Genomic DNA, 13976 nt, shown 5'->3' with positions numbered 1-13976 from the left:
TAGCCCGCCCCGGTTGTTTCCCCTCCGCCACTTCCGCGGCTGTACCTGCTGGGAGGCTGAAACTGACCAGAGCGCAGCCTGCGCGCGAAGGAACAGCGCTGGGTGAACCGACCAGGACCCAACGGTCCATCCTCAGAACGCTGCGGGCCTGGCTTGTTGCAACGTTCCATCCCTAGAACGTGGAGGAAACTTTGTTCGCTGCTCTCCTTGCAACTTCACATACTCCCTGGAAGTCCCTCTTGCTGCTGATTTCTTGTTTTATTTTTATTTTATTTGAAAGGAAAAGGCCCCTTCCCAAGCTGGGTGAACGTTTCCCCCTGTTTTTATGCTAAGAGGGAGAAGGCTTGTATTTATTTATTGACCTGTTTAAGAATCCCAGACAATTTAACTGAGCTCAGAGATGCCTCGGGCTTTCTTAGTGAAAAAATCCTGTGTGTCTGTGGGCAAGAGGAACTGGAGTGAATTGCCTGATGAAGAGAGAGGAGAGATCTATGTACCAGGTGAGTCTGACTGAAGGAAGGGTGCTAGATCTGTGCAAATACTTATCCCTCCCCCCCGCAACACCTGGTATCTGAGCACCTCACAACACTCAAGGGAGACAGGACAGTGAAATCATTCCTATTGCTCAGAAAGGGAAACTGAAGCACACAGAGGCTAAGTGACTTGCCATGGTCCCACGGGGAGGGGGGGATCCTGCGGCAGAGAGGGACTTTAACTCATGTCTCCCAATTTCTAGGCAAGAGCCCGAACCACTAGACCAGCCTTCCTTGCTGGAGATTAGAGCTCTTCGAAATGTTGCCATTAATGCTTGTGGGTGGCACACGGTCCCTATTTCCGAATCGTGCCTGCTGCCGGAGTGGCAAGTCACCTGTTCCAAACTCGGCACAGGAGGCTGGGGGACAGCAGCGCTGGTCAAACAGGTGAAGTGGCTTGGCCTGGAGGGAGTGGGGCTCGCCACACAAAGTAATGGCACTGCCCTGACATGCAGCTCCAGGCCGGCTGGAATGTGGGGGCCAGTGATTCCTGCTCCCTCTCTGCAGGGAAAGGTCTGCAGCGGTTTCTTGGTGCCGGGAGTCGGATTCCAGGAGGGTGACCTTTGGACTCAGCTCATTTCCTTAACTGATCTGCGGATGAGAGCGTGTGTGTGTGTCTAGGGACCGGAGCCAGGATCCCGATAGGGACCCACGAGGGTTTCCAATCAGCATTTTTTTAACACTGCTCTTCCCCTGGGAATCTTTGCCAGGCCAGCCTCCAGCTTCTTCACTTTCTTTCCCGGCCATTCAGTCGGGGGAGCCCCAGGCGGGGGGCTGCTCAGGCAGTGGGGGAAGCTCAGTTATGCAGAACTCCAGCGGTCATGCTAGGGAAGTGGCTTTTAATGTTTAAACTCCCTCTTGGGATTAGCTTGTTTGTTAGCTGAGGGGCTGGGAGGTGCGTGGAGATGCTGGCTCTCAGTTGTGAGGGGGGAGGGCCTGGCAGTGCTACGAACTGGCGAGTCAGGATAGGAACACCAGAACTAATTGTATCCCAGAGTCCTGGCTCCATCTAACCACTAGACATCACTCCCCTTTTTGAGCAGAGGACAGAATCCAGGACTCCCAGCCCCCCCCAACCACTAGCCCCTACTTCCTTCACAGAGCTGGGGATGAGACTAGACATCAGGACTCCTGGGTTTACTCTGCTCAAGCCACTAGGAATCCCTGCCATAGCTTTAATTCTAAGGGATGTTTTGCCAGCTATTACATTGTAGAGGGCAAGGCTGGTGCTGTGATTGGGGCACTAGCAGGGGACCTGGGAGATGTGGGTTCAATTCCTTACTCTGCCTTAGACTCCCCCTGTGATATTGGGCAAGTCACTTAGCTCCCCTGTGCCTCTGTTTCCACAACTGTAAAACACAGATGATAGCACTTAAGGTGCATGTGGGGGAGATTCTAGACAGTCAGGTACCTCAGTGCTGGTGGGCTAGACAGGTACTAGGAGAGCATTTTTCTTCTGGAGGCTATAGAAATATCTTTGAGCTGTGAGTGCAGGGTGCTGGCTGAATGCTCCAGTGAGCGGAGCTTTAGAAACCAGTTTAATTGAATGTTTTTTTAATTGAATGGTCTCAAAGTTTGATTGAATGGAGTTTAACAAAAAAAAATCTTATGCAAGCACAGAAATCCTAGGCTGAGCCTATTCTAACTGTTCAACCTGTCTAGGATCCAGAAAGACCTTAAACTCAGAGGTTGGAGAACGTGAGCTCAGGCCTCTGGCTGGAAGGTAATCCGGTTTAACTTCTCAAAAAGAAGGTTGAGAGGTAAATTGATGACAGTGTCTAAGAGCAAATAGCGTACTGAAGAGTCTTTAACCTAGCTGCAAGAGGCAGAACAAGACCCAATGGGTGGGTAAAGCCAGACACATTCAAGTGAGAAAGGAGGCCCCAGGTGTTTAAGCATGAGAGTGATTAACATTGGAACAAATGGCCAAGGCAAGGGGAGGCATCTCCATCTCTTGGAGAAGCCTGGATGCCTTTCGGGAACATGCTTTAGTCAAACACAAGTGACTGAGCTCAGTGCAGGGGGAACAGGGTGACTAGATGGTCTAACAGTCCCCTTAAATCTATGGTTGTTGGGGTTATCCCCATTTTACAGACAGGGGACCGAGGCACAGGGTAGATTAGGGGATTTGCCACAGGTCTGGCAGCAGTTCAGAGCTGAGACTAGAACCCAGTCCAGTGCCTTAAGCACTCGACTGTAAACTTGAATGTCACTCGTTTTTGGTTGGGTCCAGGTCAGATCCTTCCTCTGTTGGTGCCACCTGAGCACCCTTTGGAGTTGGGTGTCTCCCCAGATTGGTGGTAGGGAGAACTCCCTTCGACGGGTGTCCCCCCGCAGCTCCTCCAATGGGGGGAGAGGAGTCTTTTGTCCCCTGATGGGCAATAGGCTCAAACCACTAGACCCTACTCCCCTCCCAGAGTGGGCGATAGAGGCCCCGAGGGCTGCTGGAGATGATTAGAGCAAGGGGACCTGTAAATCTGATGGTGGGAGGGGAATCAGGGCTGGTGAGCAAGGACCCCCAATGAAATCAACGGGACGCTGAGTACCTGGCTCATGACCCACCCTGCAGCACGCAGGGAGTGTGCATTAGCACCCCGCCTGGGAGTGCCTGGCCCTGGAGTCTGTAATTAGCTGGTAATTAATACCCGGATGCTCTATGAGTAGCTGTCTGTGGATTCCAACCTGCTGATTCCTGGCAGAACCTGGCGTCCGTCTGGGTCATTAACTAATCCAAAGGGGCCTGATTTCAGTTAGATGCCCCCGCCGCCCCGTCCTCAGGGCCAGTGTGAGTTCTTTGTCGCATGTCGGAGGGAAAACAGAGAGCCAATGAAGGGAAAGAAATTTACCCTTTCTAACAGAGCTGGCACTGAACCCAAGTCCTGGGTCCCAGCTCTATCCACTTCTCCCTTGACAGATTACTAACTCACTGATTGGCTGGTCCTGGTTCCCTTTAACCCTGTCTCATCCCCTTGATGGGTCAGGCTTTGCTGCCCCCTCTGATCAGATAAGCCTCTCAGCCCTACTTTGGTGTCTCCCTTCAAATTGGCACCACTCCCTTGGAGCCAATGGCTTAAATATCAACCAGAGCAGGTTAGACACTTGCAGCAGGGGCTGGGAGCTGGGACTGCTGGGTTCTATCCCAGCTCTGGGAGTGGAGGGAGGGCTGAATCCTGGTCCTACCTTTCCCTCTGGGAAGTATGGCATGGCTAAATCAGGCCATGATGTGCTATGAGTGGGAGGCTCAAGGAAGGGCATCAGAAATGTGGGTCCTAGTGACTCCGTTAGCACAGCAGGTGTAGGGGGAAGTGCTGCTCCTGGAAGCTGTCTCTGCATGTGAAACTTCTCCTATGTGCTCAGCAAAGCAGCTGTGTGGGACCAGCTGATCTGGCATTGGGACTGAGGACACCTGGGTTCTATCTGAGCAGGGGGTTGGACTAGATGACCTCCTGAGGTCCCTTCCAACCCTGACATTCTATGACCACTGCTCTCCCAGAGCCAAGGAGAGAATATTGTGCCAATATTCTGCAAGGGTAAATGGGACAACCCAGGCAATTATAGGCCTTTGAGCCTGATGTCAATCCTGGGCAAGATAAGGGAGTGACTGATGCAGGGCTCTATTAATAAAGAATGAAAGGAGGGTGAGATAATTAATGCCAACCAACCTGGGTTTATGGAGAAAAGTTCATTTGACAGGATCTAGATATCTCTTTTGTTGGGATTACAGTTTGGTTGATAAAGGCCATAGTGGTGATGTAATAGATGTAGATTTCGGTTAGGATTTGATTGGGTGTCACATGATATTGTAAGTAAAAAAAAAACAAAACCCCCAAACAAACCTAGAATGATATCAGATCAATACGGCCAATGAAATGCATTGACAATGGGTTAACTGATAGGTCCTGAAATGTAACAGTAAACAGGGACTCAGCAGTGAGTAGGAGTTTCTAGTGGGGTCCCACTAGGATGGCTTCTTGGTGCTGTACTTTTTTACATTTATCAAGGACCTCACAGAAAACAAAAAATCATTTCTTAGTGACGCTTGCGCCTGACAGACAGGGGCGGGGAGCGGGGACTAATGAAGAGGACAAGTCACTGCTACTGAGTGATCTGGATCACTTTGTAAGCTGGCACCCGTAAACAATATACATTTCAACAGATCCAAATATAAATTTATACAGCTAGGAACCTAGACTGCGGCCATACCTACAGGAGAGGGGACTCTGGGAAAGGTGTGGGAGAGGGGTGTTCTGGTGGATAATCAGCTGAACATGAGCTCTCAGTTCAACACTGTGGCCAAAAGGGCTAATGCAACCCCTGGCTGTATAAACAAGGGAAGTGCACGTAGGATTAGGGAGGTTCTGTTACCTCTGTATGTGGCACTGGTGTGGCCACTGCTGGAATCCTGTGTCCCGTTCTGGTGGCTACAATGCAAGAGGGACGCTGATAAATTGGAGAAGGCTCAGAGAAGAGCCACCAGAATGATTACAGAATTGGAAAACATGCCTTGTAGTGAGAGACTCAAGGAGCTCAGTCTATTTAGCGCAACACAGCAAAGGTTAAGGGATGACTTGATCCCAGTATATAACTACCTACCAGGGGAGGGAGAGAAAATATTTGATAGGGGTCTCCTCAATCTAGCAATGGTCTAACAAGATCCAATGGCTGGAAATTGAGACTGGACAAATTCAGCCATGCAATAAGGAGCTAATTGGTACCCGTGAGGGTAATTAACCGTTGGAACAACAGGCCAAAGATTCTTCATCACTGGCCATTTTTAAATCAAGACTAGCTGGCTTTCTAGAAGATCTGCTCCAGTTCAGCCCAGCTTTAATGCAGGTCCTAGGGCTTCCCTACGCCTCCCAGGAGGTCAGACTAGGTGATCCCAGCGGTTCCTTCTGCCCTTGGAATCTATTTACACCCAAAGGTCCTGATCCTGCAAACAGGCTCCCAAGGGAGGTTGGAGCAGCCCTGTCCTGGGGGGGGGGGGTTTAAGACCAGGTTGGATGAACACCTGTCGGGGATGGTTGGGGTTTCCTTGGTCCTGCCTCAGCAGGGACTGATGGACTAGGTGACGCCGCGACGTCAGACCCACATTTCTATGTCAGGCAACACATGTGCTTCACTGTCCTCTGATGGCTATTTGGGCCCACTTGTGCTTGTTGCTGTATAGCTCAGTGGTTTGAGCATTGGCCTGCTAAACCCAGGGTTGTGAGTTCAATCCTTGAGGAGGCCACTTAGGAATCTGGGGCAAAAAGTGGTCCTGCTAGTGAAAGCAGGGGGCTGGACTCAATGACCTTTCAAGGTCCCTTCCAGTTCTAGGAGATTGGTATATCTCCAATTATTATCTTTAGCTCTAGCAACTTTAGCGGAGGGGTCAGAATTTCAGGCCGTTGTCGTGCGAGCTGGTGGGGAAACGCTGCCAAACGACTTGAGAAAATGCAGAACTTCCGATGGCAGAGGTCCAGATAATCCCGCTCTCTCTCCCATAGCAGCACCAGATCTGCTTTAATTCAGCCAGGAATTAATGCAGGGAAGCCCTGTAGCCTGGGTACTGCAGGAAGTCAGACTAGATGATCACACTGGGCTCTCCTGGCCTTGGTATCTATTAATTCACTGAAGCCGCATGTGAAGACGATGCACAGGCTCCAGCCAGTACAGAAAGCAACTGCCTCCCTTCTCCATAGCTCAGGTCTGCGCTTGAGTCTCTCCATTGGCTCCCAGCTCACTCCTGGTGTCAGTTTAAAGCCTTGGTCCCTAATTTTCAAAGCAATGAGGGGATCATGCCCCAGCTGCACCAAAGCCCGTATTTGATCTATAAACTGCGGTGAGCGCTGCACTCCTTGGGGACGTGCAGATCCCGTCACCCAGCGTGAAGATTAAGCTAGGGACAAAGCGTTCTCTAGGGAGAGGACCCAGCCGTTCAACGGTCCTCCAGAGACCAGGCTAGCCCAGAGTCTGACCAGCTCTAGGAAACCCTGCACAGCCTTCCTCTCCAACACCAGATAAAAGGGACCTCCTGCCTCATTGTGTCCAGGCCCTGCTAGCGCAGCCACCCACCCCCTTGACAGACAGGCATCCCGCTCCATCCTCAGCTGGGTTGGGCTCTCAGTGTTGGTAAGTGCAACGTAATGCACACTGGAAAACATAATCCCCAACGATCCACACAAAATGATGGGGTCTAAATTAGCTGCTACCACTCAGGCAAGAGATCTTGGTGTCACTGCAGGTAGTTCCCTGAAAACATCTGCTCAAGGGACAGTGGGAGTCGAAAATGCTCAGAGAATGTTAGGACCCATTAGAAAAGGGCGAGGTAATAAGGTAGAAAATATCATAATCCCACTATAGAAAGCCATGGGACGCCCGCCCCTTGAATCCTGCAGGCCGTTCCGCTCACCCCAACTCAAAAAAGAGATGTTGGCATTTAAGAAGGTTACAGCGAAGGGCAATGAAAATGATGGGGGGGATGGAGCAGCTTTCCTGTGTGGAGAGATTAAAAATATGGTGTTTGTTCAGTTTAGAAAAGAGATAACTACGGGGGGATGTGATCGAGGTCTATACAATCATGATTTACCCCTTCCCATAACACAAGGACCAGGGGTCACCCACTGAACGTAACAGGCAGCAGGTTTAAAACAAACAGGCAGTATTTCGTCACACAACGCACAGTCAGCCCGTGGAACTCATTGCCAGGGGATGTTGTGAAGACCAAAAGTATAACTGGGTTCAAAAAAGAATTAGGTAAATTCCTGGAGGCCAAGTCCATCAATGGCCCTGTGCTCTTGGTGTCTCTAGTCTCCGACGGCCAGAAGCTGGAACTGGATGACAGGCGATGGATCACTTGAAATTGCCTGGTTTTGTTCATTCCCTCGGAAGCATCTGGAACGGCCACTATCAGAGACAGGATACTGGGCTAGATGGACCATTGGTCTGACCCAGTGTGGCCATTCCTGTGTTATTTATTTTGCCTCCACTCTTCCTATGGGGAGGCTGTTCCAGAATATCTGGCCTCTGATGGGTAGAAACCTTCTTATCTCCAGCCTCAATTGATTCCTGCCCAGGTTATCCTCATTTGCGCTTGTGCCAACACTGTCCTTTAGCTTCAATAGACCTTCTCCCTGCCCCCCATATTTACAGACCCAACCAGATCCCCTCTCAGCCTTCGCCTGGCCAGGCTAAACAGGCCCAGCTCGCTCCGTCTCCTCCCGTAAGATCAGTTCTCCTCTCTCCTGATCAGCCTGGGAGCCCTTCTCTGCACCGGGCTGGTTTGGATCCCTTGTTCCTGTGACCAGAACTGCACCCGGTGTTCCCACTGAGCTCTTCCCAGTGTCTTGGCCAGGGGCGTTAATGCTTCCCTATCGCCACTGGAAATCCCTCGCCAGATCCAGCCTAGGCTCTTTAATGGAGCCTGTCTGCTCTCAATGTGCTCACCCCTTTCCCCGTGTGGGGTTCTGACCCTGTAAAGGGAGACGGGCCAGAGACTCCATGGAGTGCACTAGGGACCTGTGTGTTGCTATTGGTTTCCTGTAGAAGGTGCCGGGATGCTATGGTGATGGGCAGCTGGATAAAAGCCTTGGACAGGTGCGGGGCTGGACCCTGTGGGGCAGGGGAGATGTATTGAGGCTGTTCTGCAGTGGGATTTGGGAGGGGGGTGCTGGGGTGACTGGCTAGCTGGACTAGTTCTGCCCCCCACCCCCCTCCCCCGCTGGCCCAGGGGCAGGTGACACCCAGGTGGAAACACTCAATTAACCAGCTGGGCTGGGCCGGACTTTCCAATAACATCTCGGGGAACCAGTTTCCAGGGCTTGTTTACTGCAGCGCTAGGCAATGGGGTACAGGGAGGTTCCCCTCTGGGGGGCACTGGCTCCAATCTGGGTGGGGAAAAGGATATGGCAGCCCTTCTCCTCTAGGGGGCGCTGGCTCTGATCTACAGCAGAGCTGGGGGACTGGCTGGTTCGGGGGGTAGGGACTGGGTATGGGTGGGGGGTCCTCCTGTGTTGCCATGGCCCTGGCCTGGTTCCCCCCTCTCTCCAGGCTGCCAGGATGCGCTCCTCCCCAGTCCGTGGCTGCTCTGTTTCTGGTGTGTGTGTGCGGGGGGAGAGTGTGAACAAGCCAATGGCTGCCCCAAGGGGGTGACTCCACCTTGCGCCTCTTTGACCTGGTTCCATTCTGATCAGTGGGGGGAGGGAAGACAGTGAACACTGGGAGTGAGGGTGGGGTGGCGAGCCTGCTGGGGAAGGGGGATCCCCTGGAAACTCCCCACTGCTGGGGCACCACCCCCCTGTTGCATACAGTGTGGGTCGGGTGAATGATGGGTGAGGCCCACTGGGGGACTTGCAAGCTCATGGGGCCGTGTGGAGCCAAAGTGGCTCATCTCCCATATGGCCCTGGAGGGATGGGCCTGATTCCCACCCTCCATTGCCTGTACCCCCCAACATGGATCTTAGGGAGCAACCCCCCCATAACCCTCCCTTCTGCTTTCTCCTAGTCTGCCTGGGGGGCTGTGCCCTGGGCAAGGACTTGGAGCCCTCGGTGGCTGAAGCCCCCTCGTATCCGATGCCCCTGGACCTGACCCTGCGAGATCCAAGCTACACGGCTGCCCAGCTCCCTGGGGGGCTGCCCCCAGCTGGGCAGCACAATGGGTTCCTGCGGCCCAAAATGAAGGTATGGATTGGGGGCCAGGGGAGCTCTTCCAGGTTAAGGGTGCATATTAGGGACCCCATGTGGCCCATCTGGGCTGTGCAGGCTGATTGCCCAGGGGAACCTCAGGATCTGTCTGTGCCCAGAGAACTCCCTGCTCACACACTTCACTGTGGCTGGGGTACAAGGGAGGGTCTGAGCGTGATCATGAGCAGCTTCCTGCTGTCCCAGTCCTGAGCTCCTCGCCCACACAGCTTTGCCGATGCCCCTCAGTCCTGACACCCAGATCCCCTGCTGTCCCGTGGTGCTGGGGGGCAGAGACTGGGGGGGGGTGTTTGTGGGAGGGGTGGGGTCCCTGTTTGTGAGTGTCCCGGGAAGTGGAGGATGGTTTGAGGAGGGGACAGGAGCAGCAGAGGATCTGGTGCTTGGGACGGCGCCTCAGGGCTGCAGATGGTGGTGGGGTGTCTCTGAGCCTGGGCAAGGAGACAGAGCCCCACCACTGGGCACCCCGCTCCTTGGGTTCCATGTCTGACAGTTCCATCCCCGCCCCCGGCAGGTGACGTTGGGCGAGGGGCCGAGTGAGCTGTTCTCCTGCCCCGTGTGCCAGAAGGGCTTCAGCTACCAGCGCATGCTCAACCGGCACCTCAAGTGTCACAGCGAGGTCAAGCGCCACCTGTGCCCCTACTGCGGGAAGGGCTTCAATGACACCTTCGACCTCAAACGCCACGTCCGCACCCACACAGGTGAGAGCCCTGCCCCCGCCAGCCCCGCCCCCGTGCCCACACAGGTGAGAGCCCTGCCCCCGCCAGCCCCGCCCCCGCGCCCACACAGGTGAGAGCCCTGCCCCCGCCAGCCCACCCCTGCGCCCACACAGGTGAGAGCCCTGCCCCCGCCAGCCCACCCCCGCGCCCACACAGGTGAGAGCCCTGCCCCTTCTGGGACACACCCCCACCAGCCCTGTCCGTGCGCCCACACAGGTGAGAGCCACCTCCCAGCCCTGCCCCAGCACCTGCACAGGTGAGAGCCCTGCCTCTGCTGGGACAACCCTCCCCCAGCCCCAGCCCCTGCACAGGTGAGAGCCCTGCCCCTGCTGGGACACGCCCCCCAGCCCTGCCCCAGCACCTGCACAGGTGAGCCCTGGCTACAGGCCCCACCTCTTAGCCCTACATGTAGGATTCTGGGGGATTTCTTAAACCCTCTCCACTCTGCACTGGTAGAACGAACGGGTCCCTGGGGCTGGGATTGGGGGGTGCTGTGTCTGTCTGTGTGCACACACAAGGGGGGGTTTACTGGGTTTCTGGGCAGTGGGGGCTCTTGTGGGGCTGGATCTGTGCAGGCGGGAGTCAGGGGGGCTAGATCCCCGGAGACAAAGGGAGACGTGAGGGGTGAATGTGCGCTGGGAGTGCTAATCCTTCATCCCCCCCTTGCCCCCCGCTGCAGGCGTGCGCCCGTACAAGTGCCACCTGTGCGACAAGGCCTTCACGCAGCGCTGCTCGCTGGAGTCGCACCTGAAGAAGATCCATGGGGTGCAGCAGCGCTACGCCTACAAGGAGCGGCGGGCCAAGCTCTACGTGTGTGAGGAGTGTGGCTGCACGGCCGACAGCCAGGAAAGCCACCTGCTCCATCTGCGAGAGCAGCACCCCGACAGCCCCCTGCTGCGCAAGGCCTCGCGCAAGACAGCTACCTCCCTGCAGAGTGCCCTCCCCACGCTGCTGCAGAGCAGCCCGCACCTGTGAGACGGAGCCCCCTGCAGGGCACCCGGTGCCCGGGAGACAGCACCCCCTGCAGGGCACCCAGTGCCTGGGAGAGAGCACCTCCTGCATAGCACCCGGTGCCCGGGAGACAGCGCCCCCTGCACAGCACCCGGTGCCTGGGAGACAGCGCCCCCTGCAGGGCACCCAGTGCCTGGGCGAGAGCGCCTCCTGCATAGCACCCGGTTCCTGGGAGACAGCGCCTCCTGCAGGGCACCCTGTGCCTGGGCGACAGTGCCCCCTGGGGGCTGGCCAGGGCCCTATCCAGCACTGAGCCCCTGGGAGACAGTGCCCCTGGTGGGCACCCAACACTGGGGCAAGACCAGTGACTGAGCTCTGCTGCCTGGAGATTGGACACCGCCTGCTCCCTCCCACCAGTGGCCTGGGACGTGGGCAGCACATGGCAAATGCTCCGAAGAAGCCCCCACCCCCTGTGGAGGAGAAGTCCCCAATGCTCCCCCACCCCCGAGGGGCAGCCAGCTATCCACAGGGCACTGACTTTGCACTGCTCCTTCCCCAAAGCCTTGGAGGAGATGCAGGCAGCTCCCTTCTGTGGGCCGTGTGGGTGCCCCACACCCTCCCTGGGCTGGCACTGCCCAGTCCCCCATAGGCTCTGCCCACAGGCTGGGCAGACAGGATTTTTAACTATTGTGCTTTTCTGAGGGGGCTGGGCAGCAGGAGTCATGTGCCCCCCCATCTCAACCTCGGTGCCATCCCTGTCCATCCCCCCACACACACTCAGGAAGAAGCCGGGGTGGCTCCATTCCCTGCCCCCACTGATCTCACCAGGACCATTCTGCCCTGGATTTCCCAGTCCCCTTCGGTCCCATCCCCAGCTGTTCCTGCGTGAAGGGAGGTTTGCTCCTGGGCTGCTGCTGCTTTGGGGAAGGCGTTTACATCACAGATCCCAGCTGGCCCCACCCCGGGCTTCTCTGTGGCTGACAGGAGACCTGTGCTGGGGTGGGGCTGGGAAGGGGGCAAGGCTCATTCAACTCCAGGGCCCCAACCACACTTGGGAGAAATATCCATGGCGTTAAAATCTGGGCACCGGCTTTGACTCAGGGTGGAGACGCCTCCTCGGATGGATCTAGGAGTTGGGGGAGGGATCCTCCGTTTCTATAGCGCCATTTCCCCAGGCCCCTCCATGCCCCTCCCCCCACTTGCAGAGCTGCCACTGACCTGGACAGCTGGGGGGCTCCTGGTGACTGAAGAATGTTGATCAGGGAATTAGGATTTATCTGAATCCCCCCCATCCTCCGCCTTATTCGTGCTGCTGTCCTGAGGCAGGGGGCTGAGGCACAAATGCTTTAATGGGGGAGGGGGAGGCTGTGTCTTCCCCCTGCCCTCCTTTCTGTGGCTCGACTGACCGGTAGAGCCACCCCCAGGTCCCCCTCCCCCTGCCTGCTCCCCTCCAACACCACCTTTACACATCACAAAACACCTGGGCATTGGGGTCCCCAGGCTCAGGGCAATTCCAGCCCTCCCCCTGCATTGCCAGCCCCAGAGCATCCACTCACTGGGGGGGGGGGTGTCATAGCAGAGACCCACACCATGGTCTGCACCCCACATATGAGCAGCTGGGCTGCGTTACCCCCGCCCCTCACCTACCCTCTTGTGGACCCACCGTGACTGCAGCAGGGCGCTGCCAAAGACCAGCTTCCCCCCACATACTAACTCCAGTCCCTTTAATCTGGGGGTGGAGGTGGCTGCCTCTCCTCCTTGGGTAGATACTGGAGGACTCTGCCAATCCCCAGTGCCAAGAGGCTGGGTCAAGGGACCTGCTCCCAGCTTAGTGGGGAGCTTCCCCCCAGAGGGGACCCTGCATTCCACTAAGCTGGGCTACTCTAATTGCATCCGTCCTGTCCCCCACCCCCTGCATGTACAGCCATGGGGCAGTGGGTCCTGGCAGGGGTGTAGTAGGATGTGTTGGGGTGCCAGGGCCTGGATCGTGTTTACAGTTTGGCTGTGGGAAACGAGCCAGTTTGTTAGTAATTGTGAGTTTGTATCTTTGTCTGTTTGTGAGTCTATTAAAATCAGGGAATTGAACCAGCTCTGAGCTGTGCTCCTCACTCCTGTCCAGCGGCCTCCGGCTACCCCAGCCTGCAGCTCTCTCCCAGCGCCCAGGGGTGTGTCCCCTCCGGCCAAGGCTTGTCTAGCTGAACATGCAGCGTCTGTCTGCCCCCTCTCCCCCCACCCACTTACCACAAACTACATGTGTGGCGGGGGATACTACCAGAACCCACAGAAAGGGGGGCAGCCAGGACCAGAGCAGAGATAGCAGCTATCCCACTGGTATTCCCCCCACTCTTCCAATCAGAACCATGGGCCCCTCCAGCCTGGTATTGCCCCCCCTCCCTGGATCAGCTCCATGAGCCCACCCAGGTTGGGTCCCATCATGGACTCCTTCAGCCTGGCAGCCCCTCCCCCTCCAAGGCCGCCCGCATTGTGGCCAGTCGCTGAGTGGCCAACTGGCTGGCTAGTCCAAGGACCGCTGGGTTTTTCAGGGACCCGGCCGGGTTTGCAAACCAAGGGCTGCGTTCTGTGACGGCGGCTGGAGCCCTTCCCAGAGCAATGCCTAGCGCCAGCCGCGCTGCCATCCCACAAGAAAGGCGGCAGCGGGCCCTGCTGGCCTGGGACGTCTGTGTCAGGCTCTGGAAAGCAGGGGCTTTGTGCCAACGCACCAAGACCTGCTCTTAGCTCCTCCCACCCCAGTTACAAATCCCAGCTCTGTGCCAGCGTGCCCCCTGGCTGGTGTGCAAAGAGCCGGAGCCGCTGCCCGCTAGCAATGTAACGTGTCCTGCGCCTGCCCAGCTCTGGCACTGGCGGTATTAGCTGGTTGTTTGCGTGCAGCAGACCCCTGTGCCCACACCCCCCTCCCTCCAGCAGTGGAGTCTCCCCCCCCCCACTCTGATGGATATTAGAGGGGAGCGCTCACTCAGCCTTAACTCTGCCCCCCCCCCCGTGGAGCGGGCAATCGCCGCTGTGGGGTCTCTGCACGCTTGCCAGCTGCAGGCCCTGTGCTAGGTGAAGCTGTACTGAGCGGTGGAAGGGTTAG

The 13976-nt window shown here is 56.4% G+C and overlaps 1 protein-coding gene across 2 annotated transcripts; it reads left to right on the top strand.

Annotated features, from left to right (window-relative positions):
- Positions 1-2: 2 nt before the first annotated feature.
- Positions 3-13057, top strand: OVOL1 (ovo like transcriptional repressor 1). Of its 2 annotated transcripts, none has more exons than XM_039482501.1 (4): positions 3-500; positions 9019-9194; positions 9727-9913; positions 10611-13057. In XM_039482501.1, the coding sequence occupies exons 1-4, from the start codon at positions 401-403 to the stop codon at positions 10904-10906; spliced, it is 759 nt and encodes a 252-aa protein (XP_039338435.1). In that variant the 5' UTR covers positions 3-400; the 3' UTR covers positions 10907-13057. The 2 variants fall into 2 exon arrangements, with proteins under 2 accessions (XP_039338435.1, XP_039338436.1); XM_039482502.1 differs by lacking the exon at positions 3-500 and adding an exon at positions 3585-3623.
- Positions 13058-13976: the final 919 nt, after the last annotated feature.

This window comes from Mauremys reevesii, linkage group 7, assembly GCF_016161935.1.
Source record: "Mauremys reevesii isolate NIE-2019 linkage group 7, ASM1616193v1, whole genome shotgun sequence".
Classification (NCBI taxonomy): domain Eukaryota; kingdom Metazoa; phylum Chordata; order Testudines; family Geoemydidae; genus Mauremys; species Mauremys reevesii.
The sequence above is the reverse complement of the archived record's forward strand: the minus strand, read 5'-3'. Positions and strand labels throughout refer to the sequence as shown.